We start from the raw sequence: 17,175 nt of genomic DNA, 5'->3' as shown, positions 1-17,175 counted from the left end.
AGAGGGCAGGAGCTGTGGCGGGGGCGGGGGGGGGTGACGGATGCAGCAAGCCTTAGAGGGTGAGGGGAGAGTGATGCTCGGGGAAGGCTGGAGAGTCGGCAGAGGCCGGATCACACGGTGACCTGGAAGTCCACTTAGGGAGTTTAGTTAGTTAGTAAAAGATGGTGGCAAGCCTTTGAGGGATTTTAAGCGAAGGAACAGTACCTTAGGTCACTGTGTATTTACTGAGGGAATAAAATACAAAGATGCTATACATAAATATTTAAGTAATACTGTATTCTAAGTAATACAGAGTGTATATTTGTGGTAATATTTTGAAGGGCCTTGATTTTCAGAGGCATTTGTAAACTTCCCTATAATTAAAAAAATTTTTTTTGAAGGCATATTCTCTTGTTCAACTTGGTTGATATGGACTTTTAAAATGCAAGAAAGTCAGAGTAGCTTGGTTGGTTAAGCATCTGCATTAGGCTTGGGTCATGATCCCAGGGTCCTGGGATGGGGCCCCACATGGGGCTCCCTGCTCAGCGGGGAGCCTGCTTCTCCCTTTCCCTCTGCTCTTCCCCTGGCTTGTTTTCTCTCTTTCTCTCAAATAAACATAAAATCTTAAAAAAAATCATGTGTCTGATAGCCATTTGTGTGTCTTCATTGGAGAAGTGTCTGTTCATATGTTCTGCCCTTTTTTAAATAGGATTGTCTGTTTTGTGTGCGTTGAGTTTGAGGAGTTCTTTATAGATCCTGGATATCAACCTTTTGTCTGTACTGTCATTTGCAAATATCTTCTTCCATTCCGTGGGTTGCCTCTTTGTTTTGTTGACTGTTTCCTTTGCTGTGCAGAAGCTTTTGATCTTGATGAAGTCCCAAAAGTTCATTTTTGCTTTTGTTTCCTTTGCCTTTGGAGACATATCTTGAAAGAAGTTGCTGTGGCTGATATCGAAGAGGTTACAGCCTATGTTCTCCTCTAGGATTCTGATGGATTCCTGTCTCACGTTGAGGTCTTTTATCCATTTCGAGTTTATCTTTGTGTACGGTGTAAGAGAATGGCTGAGTTTCATTCTTCTACATATAGCTGTCTAGTTTTCCCAGCACCATTTATTGAAGAGACTGTCTTTTTTCCACTGTATATTTTTTCCTGTTTTGTCGAAGATTATTTGACCATAGAGTTGAGGGTCCATATCTGGGCTCTCTACTCTGTTCCACTGGTCTGTGTGTCTGTTTTTATGCCGGTACCATGCTGTCTTGGTGATCACAGCTTTGTAGTAAAGCTTGAAATCAGGTAACGTGATGCCGCCAGTTTTATTTTTGTTTTTCAACATTTCCTTAGCGATTCGGGGTCTCTTCTGATTCCATACAAATTTTAGGACACATGAAAAAATGTTCATCATCACTAGCCATCAGGGAGATTCAAATTAAAACCACATTGAGATATCACCTTATACCAGTTAGAATGGCCAAGATTAGCAAGACAGGAAAAAACATGTGTTGGAGAAGATGTGGAGAAAGGGGAACCCTCTTACACTGTTGGTGGGAATGCAAGTTGGTACAGCCACTTTGGAGAATATTGAGAATAGTGTGGAGATTCCTCAAGAAATTAAAAATAGAGCTTCCTTATGACCCTGCAATTGCACTGCTGGGTATTTACCCCAAAGATACAGATGTAGTGAAAAGAAGGGCCATCTCTACCCCAATGTTTATTGCAGCAATGGCCACGGTCGCCAAACTGTGGAAAGAACCAAGATGCCCTTCAACGGACAAACGGATAAGGAAGATGTGGTCCATATACACTATGGAGTATTATGCCTCCATCAGAAAGGATGAATACCCAACTTTTGTAGCAACATGGACGGGACTGCAAGAGATTATGCTGAGTGAAATAAGTCAAGCAGAGAGAGTCAATTATCATATGGTTTCACTTATTTGTGGAGCATAACAAATAACATGGAGGACATGGGGAGATGGAGAGAAGAAGGGAGTTGAGGGAAATTGGAAGGGGAAGTGAACCATGAGAGACTATGGACTCTGAAAAACAACCTGAGGTTTTTGAAGCGGTGGGGGGTGGGAGGTTGGGGAAACCAGGTGGTGGGTATTAGGGAGGGCACGTATTGCATGGAGCACTGGGTGTGGTGCAAAAACAATGAATACTGTTAGCTGAAAAGAAATAAAAAATTTTTAAAAAATCAAAAGCAGGATAGAATAATATTAAGTTGTGAAACATTTACATTTATGTACTTAATATTTTTAAATGACAAAAGCTGTCCAAATTTTAAAATGAAATTTTTTTATTAATAATTATTTTAAATTGATAATTTGCATTTTTGACTGCCAGGCTAATACATTTATCTCTTAAGTTGCTGAATTGTTTAATTTGGGTGGTATAATAAAGATTTAACATTACACAGGAATGGTATAAGAGTAATTTCTCTTAGTTTAGCTACCATTTTGTATTGCCCTGGAGTTGATATTTTTATTTATTTTACTATAGTATCAATGTGACATTTTTTATAGTAATAAGGAAATCACTTCAGGTTACTTCTGAAAAATTCCCAAGCTCATTTGAGTTTTAAGACTCAAAGAATCAATTTCATAATCATCAAATAGGGATGGAACCCACCTTGTAGTGCTTGGAAAAGGAAGATTAGTCTGTTTGGAATTTGATTCTCATTGTTAGAAACATTTAAAACAATTGAATATTACTCTCCTCCCTCTGCCAGTGTTTCATATTTATTTAGAACCACTCTTTCATTATGTAGTAAAGAACTAGTGTCATTCTTAAATTCAGAGTGTAAATAAATTATAGGTAGGAGGTGTGTAGATGTATTTTAAAAACAGTCTTGGTTTCATCTATTGGACTAAGCCTCCCTAATTGGTCACATGAAGAAATCTGATTAGAACTGATTACAGTATGATTACAAGGGAGTTGGTCGGTACTCTTCTTAAAAGAGGTAAAGCTTTCAGTTGGAAAGTTTTATCTGGCTGAGAATATAAGATTTATAGAAATTTTTTTATTATGTTCAGTTAGACAACAAATAGTACATAATTAGTTTTTGATGTAGTGTTCAGTGATTCATTCATTGCATATAACACCCAGTGCCCATCACAATACCTGCCCTCCTTAATACCCATCGCCTGGCTACCCCATCCCCACACCCCCCTCCCTTCTGTAACTCTCAGTTTGGTTTCCAGAGTCCAGAGTCTCTCATGGTTTGTCTCCCTCTCTGATTTTTTCCCATGCAGTTTTCCCACCCTTCCCCTGTGGTCCTCTGTGCTATATTCCTTATGTTCCGCATATGAGTGAACTCATATGATAATTGTCTTTCTCTGGTTGACTTATTTCACTTAGCATAATCACCTCCAGTTTCACCCATGTCATTGCAAATGGCGGGTATTCATCCTTTCTGATGGCTGAGTAATAGTCCATTCTGTATATGAACCACATCTTTATCCATTCTTCTGTTGAAGGGCATCTCATCTCCTCCCACAGTTTGGCTATTGTGGGCATTGCTACTATGAACATTGGGGTGCATGTGCCCCTTCTTTTCACTACGTCTGTATCTTTGTGGTGAATACCTAGTAGTGCAATTGCTGGGTCATAGGGTAGTTCTATTTTTAGCCATTGGAAATACAAATCAAAACAACAATGAGATAGATACCACCTTATGCCAGTTAGAATGGCAAAAATGAACAAGACAGGAAACAGTAAATTTTGGTGAGGATCTGGAGAACCTTTTTACACTGTTGGTGGGAATGCAAGCTGGTACAGCTGGTACTGGAAAACAGTATGAAGGTTCCTATCGCAAATTAAAAAAAAAACTATGTTCTTCTCATTTTCAAGGAACTGGCCAAGGACTTAGAAAAATTAAACTGATCCCTCCTGTGCTCTTTACAGCAAAATGAATTCTAGGGCCACCTGGGTGGCTCAGTTGGTTAAGCATCTGACTCTTGATTTCAACTCAGGTCTTGATCTCAGGGTTGTGAGCTCCCTACTTAAAAAATGAGTTACAGATGAAGATTAAATGTAGAAAATGAAATCACGGAAGTACTAGCACAAAACAAAGCTGGAATTTTTTTATAATCTTGGGATAAAAATCTTTTTAAGTATAACATTTAATTTTATGAGTTAAAATTTGCTTTCTTATAATAAAAATGAAGTCAAAGTGGAAAAAGGGATATTTGCAAAACATGGTAGCTAGGCCCAAAAATTGCTAGGTCAATAGGATGAGTAATCCACTAGAAAAATGGACATAGTATATTTATGTTGAATTTCTGAAACAAATACAGCCAGTAAACATACCTTATTAATAACAAAGAATCATTTCAATTTTGTGCTTCTTTTATGTTTCATAGAAAATTTCACTTTGAATAAAATAATTTTAAATATTTATAAATCCCATTGTAGGGTTTGAAATAAAATTTTCATTAGATATTCATGTAATTTAACAAATTTGGGTTATCTCATCTGGCAGGGTCTTTTTTTCATCTTTTAAAGGGGTCATATTTTGATTTCCTAGTAAGAGAAATTTTATTTATTAGATACTTATAGTGAAATGACTTTCATGTATCATATCCAAACAGCATAATTATTTAACAATAACTTTTATACAAATTATATTTTCTTACAGAAATAGAAGAAGAAAGCTTTGCTTAACTTTGTTCTTTTTATTATTTTTGTAGGATCCAGCATTCGAACATTCACTCCATTTTATTTTCTGGTGGAACCAGTGGATACACTCTCAGTTAGAGGCTCTTCTGTTATATTGAACTGTTCAGCATATTCTGAACCTTCTCCAAAAATTGAATGGAAGAAAGATGGAACTTTTTTAAACTTAGTATCAGATGACCGACGCCAGCTTCTCTCAGATGGGTCTTTATTTATCAGCAATGTGGTGCATTCCAAACACAATAAACCTGATGAAGGTTATTATCAGTGTGTGGCCACTGTTGAGAGTCTTGGAACTATTGTCAGCAGAACAGCCAAGCTCACAGTAGCAGGTACGTTTTTAAAAAGTAATTTATGTGTATTTTTAAATTTTTATAAAAGATATATCTTCATAAAAAGCAGTATTATCCTAGAGTTTTCATTTAACTGGTGACAAGAAAGTACTCTTTTAGCAAGTCCAGTTGAGCATCTGCTAGGTGCACGGCATTATGCTAAGACTTGCTTAGTGCTGTAGGGAATGAACTCTTTCTGTCATTTAGAGGGCTTATAGTTGCAATCAGAAGTATTAAGTCCATTCTTTACTTCTTTTTAACTTGGAAATGACAGAGGAAGTCGTATAGGAAAATTGATTCGCTTTGATTGCTAACTTTTATCCTCCCCAGCATAACCACTTAGTATGGCTTTGGAAAACTTGCAGTGTCACCAGAATCTTGGTTCCCTTGTGCCCCAGCCAAGGAAATGACGCTTAATTGGATTAATTATTTAAAAACCTGTGGGATGTGGGTATTAAGGTGAAGAGCAGGAAGTTGTAAAGACACAAACATTCACTCCCTTTTAGAGCATTCTTATTTGAAGAATAATGGAAGTGTAAGCTGAATAAGTCATACCTGCCTTGTAGTAGACACTGGTCGTCTTCGGGTCAGTGTTTCTTCACTCAAGTACTAGAGGAAGTAGTTATTGTTAAGGGTCACACTGTACAAAAATTGTCTTATGTTTAAGTCTTATATTTATATTCATCTTGGTAAAATGCTGACATGTAAAAAAAAGAACATGAGGAACAGAGTAGTTTCCCATCTCATTGCCACTGTAGGGTGATGGTTGCCCATTTCCCACTCACTCCAGGCTGTATCTGCTCATTCATTCAGAATATGATTCATTCAGAGTATGATCACCAGATACTCGAAGCTGAATTTGAGTGTGATATAAAGCTGCTATAATTATTCCCTAACCACAGACTGAGGATGGAAAAAGACAAGGGGAAAAAAGTCACTTCTTTTGATAATTAGCCTCCCCCCCACCCCCTTTCTTCTTTTCCTTTCTCTCCCTCCCTCCCTTTCTTCCTCTAATCTGCTTGCCAGGCTTTCTGCAACATGCTGACAAATAAGTTCGCATTGTGACTGCCCCTACAGTGTCACTTAGGTAAGCTGTTTATCATTTATGTTCTTAAGCTTGGCTTTAATCGTGACTCCTTCCTTTCAGCAGTCTTCCACAGCCATTCACCAAATCCAGTGGGTTCTGCTTCCTGGTTCCCGTGTATGTAGTCCTGAGGCTTGTCCTCACCATCCCTCACCACACACAGCCTGTCACTGTCCGCTGCCTCGTTCTTTCCCTCTTCCAGTCCAGTGGTCAGGCTCTCTCCTCACTCTTCAGTAGCTCCTCAGTGACAACATCAAGTAGATGACTAAACTCTTGAACAGGCCTCTAGGTCTTTTCATGAGCTGACCTTCACTTCTATAGCTTCCTGACTTACTGATTTCCTCTCTCCCTCCCTTCCTCCTTCCCTTCCTCCCTCCTTTTCTCTTCCCCCTCCCTTTTTAGATATTTATTTATTTATTTATTTATTTATTTTAGAGAGAGAGAGAGAGAGAGGAGTGGGGAAGGGCAGAGGGAGAGGGAGAGAATCTCAAGCAGATTCCCTGCTGAGCACAGAGCTTGATGTGGGCCTATATCCCAGGACCCTGAGATCATCACCTGAGCCGAAATCAGGAGTCAGCTGCTTAACCGACTGAGCCACCCAGGCGTGCCTCTCCAGCTTCATTTCTTAGCACTCCACCCTGCCTCTGTCCCTGCCCTCTTCCATCAGCAGCAGCCAGGACCACTTTCATCACATTTTAAGCTCTGCCAGTACCGAATATTTTCAGATCCCTTTATTCTCTGTCTCTGGCCTTTGCTCATGGCTTCCCCACTGCCTGTTACACCTGTCGTCTGCTTTTTCCTCTCTTTCTACTCTGCTGGGTTTGTCCATCCTTTTTAACTTTCATATCCTTCAGGAAGCATTTTTTGGTCTAATGTCCTAGTAAACAGCCAATTCTAATACAATATAGTCAGTTCTTTGGCTGCAGACAAGATTCTGTAGGAGAGTTATTTAACTCACTCATGGCCTGAGTATCAGGAGGAAAGAAGATCTGAGCTAAGAGATGAATAAAATTTCTTTTAATAGTTGCATAATGTCCATTGTATAGATATACTGTGATTTATCCAAAGATTCCCTTTTAAATGAACAGTTACATGAATAAAAATTGTCTTATGTTAAAGGTAGTAATATAGTAAACAGTCTTTTATAAATCTCTGTAGAAAAGATGATCAGAATTAGTAATTGTATTAATTGCTGGATCATAGAATATACTTTGTGTGTGTGTTTATTTCAAAAAGAGCACTGGACTGTTTGGCTGCTCCTCAAAATTTTAACCATCAAGTTACCTTATGATCGAGCAATTCCATTTTTAGGTATCAACCCCAGAGAAATGAAAAGACAGGTCTGTACAAAAATTTGTACATGAATAATTATAGCAGCATTATCCATAATAGCCAAAAAGTGGGAAGAGCTTATCAAGTTTGGCTAACCAAACTGTGGACTATTCATACATGGAATGTTATTCAGCAAGGAAGAGGAATGAAATTCTGATATGTACTGCAATGTGAACCAACCTGAAAAACATGATGCTAAGTGCGAGAAGCCACATATCATATGACTTCATATACATGAAATGTCCAGAAGCAGCAAATATAGGGAATCAAGAAGTAGATTGGTGGTTTTCTAGGGCTGAGGTAAGGGCACAAGGGGCTGGGCGGATGAATCCAGGGAATGGGGGATGACTGCAAGTGAGTACACAGTTTCTTTGGAGGATGATGAAAATGTTCTCCAGTTAGATTATGGTGATAGTTGCACAACTTTATGTATATACTAAAAACTGTTGAATTGTGGACTTTAAATGATAAACATTATGGTATATAAATTGTATCTCAACAAAACTAATTTTTTTTTCAAGAAGATACTGCCACATTGCCATTCTTAAAGAATATTGGTTAGTGTTCGTTGGTTGCAAGCGATAGAAGCTGATTCTGGCCAAGTCAACTAAGAAGGGAAATTTTTGAAAGAACACAAAATAGGTAGTAACTCATAAAATTAAATAGAAGTGTCTTCCATGCACTCATTTCTCCACAGTAGAAATTTTTGTTTTACTGCCTGGGCAGTAGCCTGGCTGGAGGGTTTCGTGCCTAAAGGTGGAGGAATTGAATGGTCTGAATACAGACATAGTTAATCTCTTCTTGTGAAGCCCGTGTCTGGCTCCTCCTAATCCCTCTCTTTTCGGTAATTCTCTGGAAGCAGCAGGACAAATTGGCCTCCTACTTGTGAGCAGAGGAAGCTGCAGCAGTTTCTGCCGTGATATGTCCGAACTGGTTCCTCCATCTCCTTTCCCTGGTCAGAAACTTGGAGAAATCTCTTGTCTGCCAATGCCACATATGTTGTTGTATCCCCTTGATATAAAAAATGAGTAAAATTTGTAAGAAAGCTAGATAACTTGAATGTTATTTCTATATGGACTAATACACCATTGTAAAGCTACAAAACCTGGAACTGTCTCTCGTAATTTACCATGTTTGTTAGTCTTTAAAGAAACATTTTGTTGTGTTCTCCACATCTCAGAGTGACCTTTTAGATGTTACTGCTAATAATACTATTTGAATAATTTTTTTCCAGATTTACTTATTTATTTTAGAGAGGGAGAGAGAGAGCATGAGCGGGAGGGGCAGAGACGGAGAGAGCATCGCAAGCCAGCTCTGCACTGACTATGGACCCAGACACAGGGCTTTATCCCAATACCCTGAGATCATGACCTGAGCTGAAACCAAGAGTCAAATGCTTACCTGATCATGCCACCCAGGCACCCCTACCATTTGAGTTTTTATATGCCAGGAAGTGTGTTATATATGAAGTATTTATGTTAAGTATTAACCTTTTTAACACCATAGGAGGCCTCATATTGTTCTCATTTTACTGATGGAGAAACTGAGGCTTTGAGGTTAAGTAACTTGCTGATGTCACACAGCCATGAAGTGGTAGAGTTGGGATTCACATTCAGGTTATGTGACTCCAGAACTTAGGCTCTTAACCACTACATTCTATAGCATCTACATTTTTCTTAATATTTTATTTTGAAATAATTTCAAACTCATATAATTATTGCAAGAATGAAACCAAGAAATCCCATATATTCTTCACTCAGATTACCTAGTTGTTAACATTTTACTGTGTCTGCCTTATAACCCCCCACAAACATACCCAAATCTTTTTTTTTTTTTTCTGAACTATTATGGCTAAGTTGGAGGCATTACCCCCACCTAAATACATCCATGTATATTTCCTAAAAACAAAAATACTCTGCTAAATAACGATCCATCAATTTTAGGAAATTAGCCTTAATACACTACTACCATAGAGACCATTCTGATTTTACTGGATGTCTCAATAAAGTTCTCTCTCTTTTTTTTTTTTTTTTAAAGATTTTATTTATTTATTTGACAGAGAGAGATCACAAGTAGGCAGAGAGAGGAGGAAGCAGGCTCCCTGCTGAGCAGAGAGCCCAATGCGGGGCTCGATCCCAGGACCCTGAGATCATGACCTGAGCCGAAGGCAGAGGCTTTAACCCACTGAGACACCCAGGCACCCCATCAGTAAAGTTCTTAATAGCAAAAAACAAAAGCAGGAATTTGCCGCTCTGCCGCTCCTTTCTGGTCCAGGATTACATGTTGTGTTGAGTAGTTTAGGCTGTTTTGGTGTCAAACCATTCTTTAGTTTATCCTTGTCTCATTTTGTGTTTTCTGAGTTTCCCCTATGAATAGACTCAGGTTTTACATTTTGGGAAGGAATATCACAGAAGTAAGAGATGCTGTGTTCTTCTTAGTGCATAATATCAGGAAGTGTCTGATGTTTTGTTTCCTGGTGATGTTAACATTTATTACTTTGTTAGTATGGTCAATGCTGTGTTTCTCCACTGTAAAGTTAAATATTTTGTAATTTTATTAATTAGTAATAAGTATTTTGGGAAGAGTTAATTTGAGACTCTCTATCCTGTTCCTTATCCAACTTTCACCAGTGAGTTTAGCATCCATTCATTCTTTTCTGCATCGATTATCATTATCCCAGTTTTAGCCGGAGGAAACTCCCTTCAGATGACTTCTGTGTCCTTTTGATATGTCCATATTGCAAATGGCATTGATTTTGGACTCTCTGAACAAAGCCAGGAGATTTATACATACATCCATACATACATATATATATACACACACACATATATATATGTATGTATGTAATGGCTGTGTATGAAATGTATATATATTTTATATATACATTTATATCTGTATATGTGTTTAGCTGTATTTGTGTAATTATATAAAACTAAGTTTATACTGATGCCTCAAGTCTACCAGTACCATGGGCTTTATTCTTCCCTTCTGCTTTTCCATATTTGTACCTTGCTTCTCCAACTGTGAGCAGTGTGACTCCAGTTATCCTAGTACATTTACTTATTTGACCTGTACCCCTGTTGTAGTCAGTTTCTTGACCCATGGACCTTCTGCTTGACCATACATATGACCACGTGGGCTGACTTGCTCCTGGTTCCTGTGACTACATTTTACAGTAACATTTAACTACATTTTATTTCTTCTTTTCCTTTATAATCCAGGTCTTCCAAGATTTGCCAGCCAACCAGAACCTTCTTCAGTTTATGCTGGGAATAGTGCAATTCTGAATTGTGAAGTTAATGTAGATCTGGTCCCATTCGTGAGGTGGGAACAGAACAGACAGCCCCTTCTTCTGGATGATAGAGTTACCAAACTTCCAAGTGGAACACTGGTTATCAGCAACGCTACTGAAGGAGATGGGGGACTTTATCGCTGTATAGTGGAAAGTGGTGGGCCTCCAAAGTATAGCGATGAAGCTGAATTGAAAGTTCTTCCAGGTATTTATTATCAGGACTTGTAGTTTTGTGTTTATTAATGGATAAAAATTGTACTTTTAGAATTATCTCTTTTAATAAACACTGTTAAATATGTGGTGTGACAAATTAAAGTCAGCATAAGAAGTCTCAGTTTCTCACAGGCAGAGAAAAGAAAAAGTGCCAGAAAGATTCACTCTTAGGTGAATACGTTAGTAGAAATTTATCAAGCGGTAAAGTGTATTTAATACCTATGGCATTCTTCTTGGCCAAAGACACACTAAGTCCGTGTTTTGTCTAGCCTCTATCTGTTCCTTCCCTGTAATGGGGTACTTCATATAGTTAGATCTCTTGTCAGAATCCGGACTCACTCGGGCTAGCTCATGGAGGGGATGGGCAGAGTAGTAAGTGATACAGCAGCTCTGGAAGACACCGGTAAGCAGGGTTCTCAGATCTTTATAGCGCTCCCCATTTTAATGTAAACTCAGGCCCTTCCTCCCTCTGTTTGTGGGTTCTCACTCTTTCTGCCCCTGCTGACTCTCCTTCTCTGTTTCGTGTGTCTTTTCTCAGCTGTGTAACTTCTGCTTACTCACAACTTCCTCTCACATGTTGCTCACATGACAGCCTCTTGCTGTCTCCTGGCCTTTCAGCTTCCATTCTCACTGCTGGGGGCCAGATTCCATATTTCTTCCTTCAGACCTGAGTTTGTGAATATAATGGGGCCATCTTTACATTGTTCGGGCAAACTTTTTTATATACAACTACTTCATAGGCTAATTTTTAGTCTATGGCTTGGCTTGCAAGGTGAGCCCAGTGTTGTGAGCAGTGATGCCTGAGGGTGTTCCTGATGGGCTTTGAACTGATTTTTTTTTTTTTTCAAATGTAGTTTCTTTCTTTGTCATCATCATCCATGCCTTTGTCATTCCTGTCCCTGTGTGTTTTCAGCTTGGCAGCCAAAATTATTTTTTAAAATGTTTATTAGATTGTAAAATAAAGTGTATATTAGATCATGTTACATCTTTGCTCAGAACCTGATGGTTTCTCATCTTAGAGTAAACATTAAAGTCCTTGGCCTGTCAGGCTTTGTATAATCTTAATGCTACCTCCCTCCCCATCTCTCTCCTTCTATCTGGTACTCTGCTCTCCCTCACTCTGTGATTGTGGCCACTTTATGTTTCTAGAACACTCCAGACATTAGTAGAAGACAGTATCTTCTACTCGCCTTTTGCTTTGCCTGGAATCCTCTTCCTCAGATATCTGCCTGACACAACCGTCTTATTTCTCTGCTCAAATATCACTTCATTGTTAAACCTTCCTTGGCCACTGTTTAAAACAATAGTCTTCCATATCTGTCCTGGTACTTTCCTCTTTCCCTCTTAGTTTTATTTCAGAACATATCCATTGTCTGATACACAATGTCTTTCATTTCTTGTCTCTCTCCCCCAGTGGTATATAAGGTCAGCAAGCATAGGGAATTTTGTCTACTGCCACGAGTGGTAACTGGCACATAGAAGCCAGTAAATATTTGTTCAGATTTGTTTCTATCAAAATATGATTAAATTTAGCTAAATCCCATTGGAAAAAAGAAAACTATTACCATATTGCAGTGTCCCCCGGCCCACTTCCTGACTTGCTTATATATGGCGGAGGTCCTATTTCTTCTCTGTACCTGGGGTACCATTCAAGGAAATCCTCAAAACCAGATCCAGGGAAACAAGATTTTCAGTGTCAGAGGATGAACCACCACTCCATATCTGAAACAAAACCAAATTACTAAATATTTTATTTACTTCAGTGAGGGAAAACCATAGTTATTAAACATCGCTTTCTTTTTTTTTTTTTTATTTTTTTTTATTTTTTTATTTTTTATTTATTTTCAGCGTAACAGTATTCATTGTTTTTTCACCACACCCAGTGCTCCATGCAATCTGTGCCCTCCCTAATACCCACCACCTGGTTCCCCCACCCTCCCACCCCCGCCCCTTCAAAACCCTCAGGTTGTTTTTCAGAGTCCATAGTCTCTCATGGTTCACCTCCCCTTCCAATTTCCCTCAACTCCCTTCTCCTCTCCATCTACCCTTGTCCTCTATATTATTTGTTATGCTCCACCAATAAGTGAAACCATATGATACTTGACTTTCTCTGTTTGACTTATTTCACTCAGCATAATCTCTTCCAGTCCTGTCCATGTTGCTACAAAAGTTGGGTATTCGTCCTTTCTGATGGAGGCATAATACTCCATAGTGTATATGGACCACATCTTCCTTATCCATTCATCCGTTGAAGGGCATCTTGGTTCTTTCCACAGTTTGGCGACCGTGGCCATTGCTGCTATAAACATTGGGGTACAGATGGCCCTTCTTTTCACTACATCTGTATCTTTGGGGTAAATACCCAGCAGTGCAATTGCAGGGTCATAGGGAAGATCTATTTTTAATTTCCTGAGGAATCTCCACACTGTTCTCCAAACATCGCTTTCTTAATGCAAACTGCTGATCGCATAAAGAATTTGGGGGAAGACGTATTTGGTTTGTTGGTTAAGGAGCAAGAGTGGGTTGGTTGTCAGCCATAGAAGCATGTTTTATGGTTGGTTACAGAGGTGAGAGCAAGTTAATGTTCACTATAGAAGCAAGTGATTCCACTGCTGAATGACTGACTTTTAAAGCCTGAAGCTGTCACTCATTGGCTGGCTTTCAAAGGCTTGTTTGCTGAAGCGAGCTGTCACTCATCCATTAGACAATGTTTTCTTGTTACTGTGGCTACAGAACTATCATTCATTAGTTACACATGTTTAAAGCCAGGCCTGGTGGTTGTTACCATGGCTGTAGAACATCTTTTTCTGAGAGTATGGGGACAAGAGTCCTATCTCTTTAACTGAGAACGGACTTTTTCCCTCAAAACTGAACCCTGGAAGTACCACTCCATCAAGTAGAGAACCCTGTCTTCTAGCCATTGGAGTGTGGCCTTCTCAGATGTTCATTAGAGGAGTAGCTGTATAAAGTGAACACACACAGTGGCAGCCTAATAGTCGTACCATTGTAAAAAGCAAGGGATTGACAGACTAAGTGAGTGAGTTAAAGAGATGAAACTCAAGAAAGATTTTCAGAAGTAACACACAGATGTAGGGATGGAAAGGAAACCTCTTATGAAATCCCTGTGAATGGTGAGGGTGCTGTTAAGGATCCTGAGCCTGCACAGTCTTTTCTGTCTTTGTACCACTCATGAAACATTTAATTCATTCAATGTTTTTAATGTGAAGGGGATTCTTGTTAAATATCCCTCAGTTGACCAGTAAGCACCCTGAAGTTAGGAGCTACAACTTCTACATCCTTGAGGTCCCCAGAGAGCCTAGCACAGTGCTTTAAGTGACTAAGAAAATGTTTGCTAATTTATTTTTTAAGATTTACTTATTTAATTTGAGGGGGGTGGGTAGAGGGAGGAGGAGAGAGAGAATCTCGAGGAGACTCACTGCTGAGCTCAGAGCCTAAAGCAGGGCCCAATCTCACAACCCTGAGATCATGACCTGAGCCAAAATCAAGAGTCAGATGCTTACCCACCTGAGCCACCCAGGCACCCTGAAATGTTTGCTAATTTAAATGGACTTTTCTTGTGTCACTTTTGCTTAAAATATTTTGTTATGCAAAACCACATAGGGTGCCTGGGTGGCTTAGCTGGTAAAGTGTGCACCCCTTGATCTTGGGGATAGAGTCTACTTAAAATAAAATAATAAAGCCACACAGACTGAACAGGAATTTGCCATCCATCATCATTAAAGTAGTAAAGTGCTTTCTTAATTATTGTCTTTCATTTTTTAAATTTTTTAGATCCTGAGTTCACTTCAAACTTGGTATTTTTGAAACAACCTTCTTCCTTAGTCAGAATCATTGGTCAGAGTGTGGTGTTGCCATGTGTTGCTTCGGGACTTCCTACTCCAGCCATTAGATGGATGAAAAATGAGGAGGCACTGGACACAGAAAGGTAATGTCTGCCTAAAAGCCTTTTCAGCCTTGCCTTGAGACTTGGTCTAATCTAATTGGGGACTACTGATTAATAATGGAAAAAAAAAAGGTTATCTATTTTTATTTAAGCACATTATAATGCTCATTTATCATTCTTGAAATAGTTTATATGGTATATATGATTAGGATGTTTAAAGAAAAAATTGCTTTCAAATTTTCAAAATAAGGGGTAATTATTCTGTTTGTTCTTTCTAAGCTACAGTATACTTAGCTTAAGGCCTCAAGACCTCCTTCCCTAAATTGTTGCAGGAGTTTCTGGTCCTGACTAGCCTGATTTCTCATTCCTTTTCATGTGCTTTTTTGTTCACAATAGTTTTTTCCTTTATTCTAACAATAAAAGAGAATGTATTCCTCATCCTTCTGTTTTTGCCTTTTAAAATCATACCAACCTTCTTCTATGATCATAAATCCTTCCTCTTCCACAAAAGCCATTTCTCTTAACGTCAGGCATCCTGTCTTCCCTCATTACTTCCGTGTGTAATGGATACTTGACATATGTAATGGGCGCTTTTCTCTGTTTTATTCTAATAAAAGAACCGTGGTGGTGGTGGTATTTAGGTATATTTTGTTTACAAAGCAAAGTCATTTTGTGTGTTGCAGGATGTTCAGTATCTTCCTTGGCCTTTATCCACTATATGCTAGTAGCTCTCCCAAGTTGTGACAACTGAAAATGTTTCTAGATGTTGACAGATGTCCCCTTGGGGGACAGAATGGTCCTCAGTTGAGGACCATTGTTGCAAAGCAGTGCTGTCCAATAGAAATCTGATGCAGCCATGTATGTAATTTAAAATTTTTGGTAGCTAGATTAAAAAAAAAAAACAAACCAAGATGTAACCCCCCAGTACTAAATACAATAGTAATAATTTATATGATACACCAGTTAAAGTGAAATGTAGTTCTACCAAAACAATGAAGTTGTGGTTAGTGTTGCTTCAGCTTTTACATTTAAATAAAAATTAAATGAAATTCAGAGTTCAGTCTTCAGTCTTTCTAGCCACATTTCAATTGTCAGAGACCACCCATGGCTAGTGGCTGTTGATTTGGACTGAGCAGGTCTAAAGATTCCCAACTAAGTAATCCAAAGTAAGCAGACAGTCTTAATTTCTGTACTGAAGTAACCAAGACCTGGGAAAGGGGTAACTCTCTAGTTAGCTTGGTGATCAACCTTCAGTGATAGGTGGGAATGATAGAATGCACTAAGGTGTTTCATTAGCAAAACTGATGGTATCATCTCTAGTATCACCTTTTCTTTCTCAGCACCCACCCAGTCACCAACTACTTCTGCCTGTATTTTACTTTGTTTCTTTCCACTCCTTTCCCCAGCTAAATATTATGCAAAGAATTTATAAGACTTCTAGGGAATAGTTAAAACTTGTGCTAACTGAAACATAGGGAACCTTTAAAAAGGGGATAAAAATTTGAAGCTCTCTTAGGGTAGAAATTTATTTTTTTATTTTTTTAGGATTTTATTTATATGACAGAGATCACAAGTAGGCAGAGAGGCAGGCAGAGAGAGGGGGAAACGGGCTCCCTGCTGAGCAGAGAGTCCAATGCGGGGCTCAATCCCAGGACCCTGGGATCATGACCTGAGACGAAGGCAGAGGCTTAACCCACTGAGCCACCCAGGCGTCCCTAGGGTAGAAATTTAAATTGGCTACATGTTAGAACAAAATGTTTATCAGGAGTAGGAAAGCTGAGGCTCCTGGGTGGCTCAGCCGGTTAAAGGTCCAACCCTTGACTTCTGTTCAGGGCATGATCTCAGCGTTATGAGATCCAGCCCTGCACTGAGCTCCACACCCAGTAGGGAGTCTTTTTGGGATTTTCTCTCTCACCCCCTTTTCCCCCCCTCCTGCCCCACCCCTTCCCCTGCTTGTACGCAGGTGTTCTTTCTCTCTCTCTCAAATAAATACATTTTAAAATTACTTTTTAATTAAATTTTATTTATTTGAGAGAATGCAAGTGGGGAGAGGAGTAGAAGGAGAGGGAGAGGAACAACTAGATGCTGCACTGAGTGCAGATGCTGACATGGGGCTCAATCTCAGGACTCTGAGATCATGACCTGAGCCTAAACCAAGAGTAGGTCACTTAACCACTTGAACCACCCAAATACCCCAGAAATAAATAAATCTTGAAAAAAAAAGGAGTAGGAAAACTAAAATAGGTTCTTTTTAAAGTTTTTGTATTTTATCATCATAGAAGGAAATTGTGAAGATAAGCAGATCACAGGTGCTGCAGAAGGTAGGGAGCCCTGATCATGGAGAGAGGTGAGAGAGAGAGAGAG

General features: G+C 39.0%; 1 protein-coding gene across 3 annotated transcripts in view; it reads left to right on the top strand.

The window, feature by feature from the left end:
• NEO1 (neogenin 1) overlaps positions 1 to 17,175 on the top strand; it is a 240,935-nt gene that overhangs the window by 64,792 nt on the left and 158,968 nt on the right. For all 3 annotated transcript variants that reach the window (XM_080808312.1, XM_080808313.1, XM_080808311.1), the window contains exons 2-4: positions 4,669 to 4,986; positions 10,624 to 10,899; positions 14,700 to 14,853. In XM_080808312.1, the coding sequence (XP_080664438.1) occupies positions 4,669 to 4,986; positions 10,624 to 10,899; positions 14,700 to 14,853 (748 nt within the window). The remainder of the gene's footprint in view (positions 1 to 4,668; positions 4,987 to 10,623; positions 10,900 to 14,699; positions 14,854 to 17,175) is intronic.

This window comes from Martes martes (genome assembly GCF_963455335.1).
Source record: "Martes martes genome assembly, chromosome: 7".
Taxonomy (NCBI): domain Eukaryota; kingdom Metazoa; phylum Chordata; class Mammalia; order Carnivora; family Mustelidae; genus Martes; species Martes martes.
The sequence above is the reverse complement of the archived record's forward strand: the minus strand, read 5'-3'. Positions and strand labels throughout refer to the sequence as shown.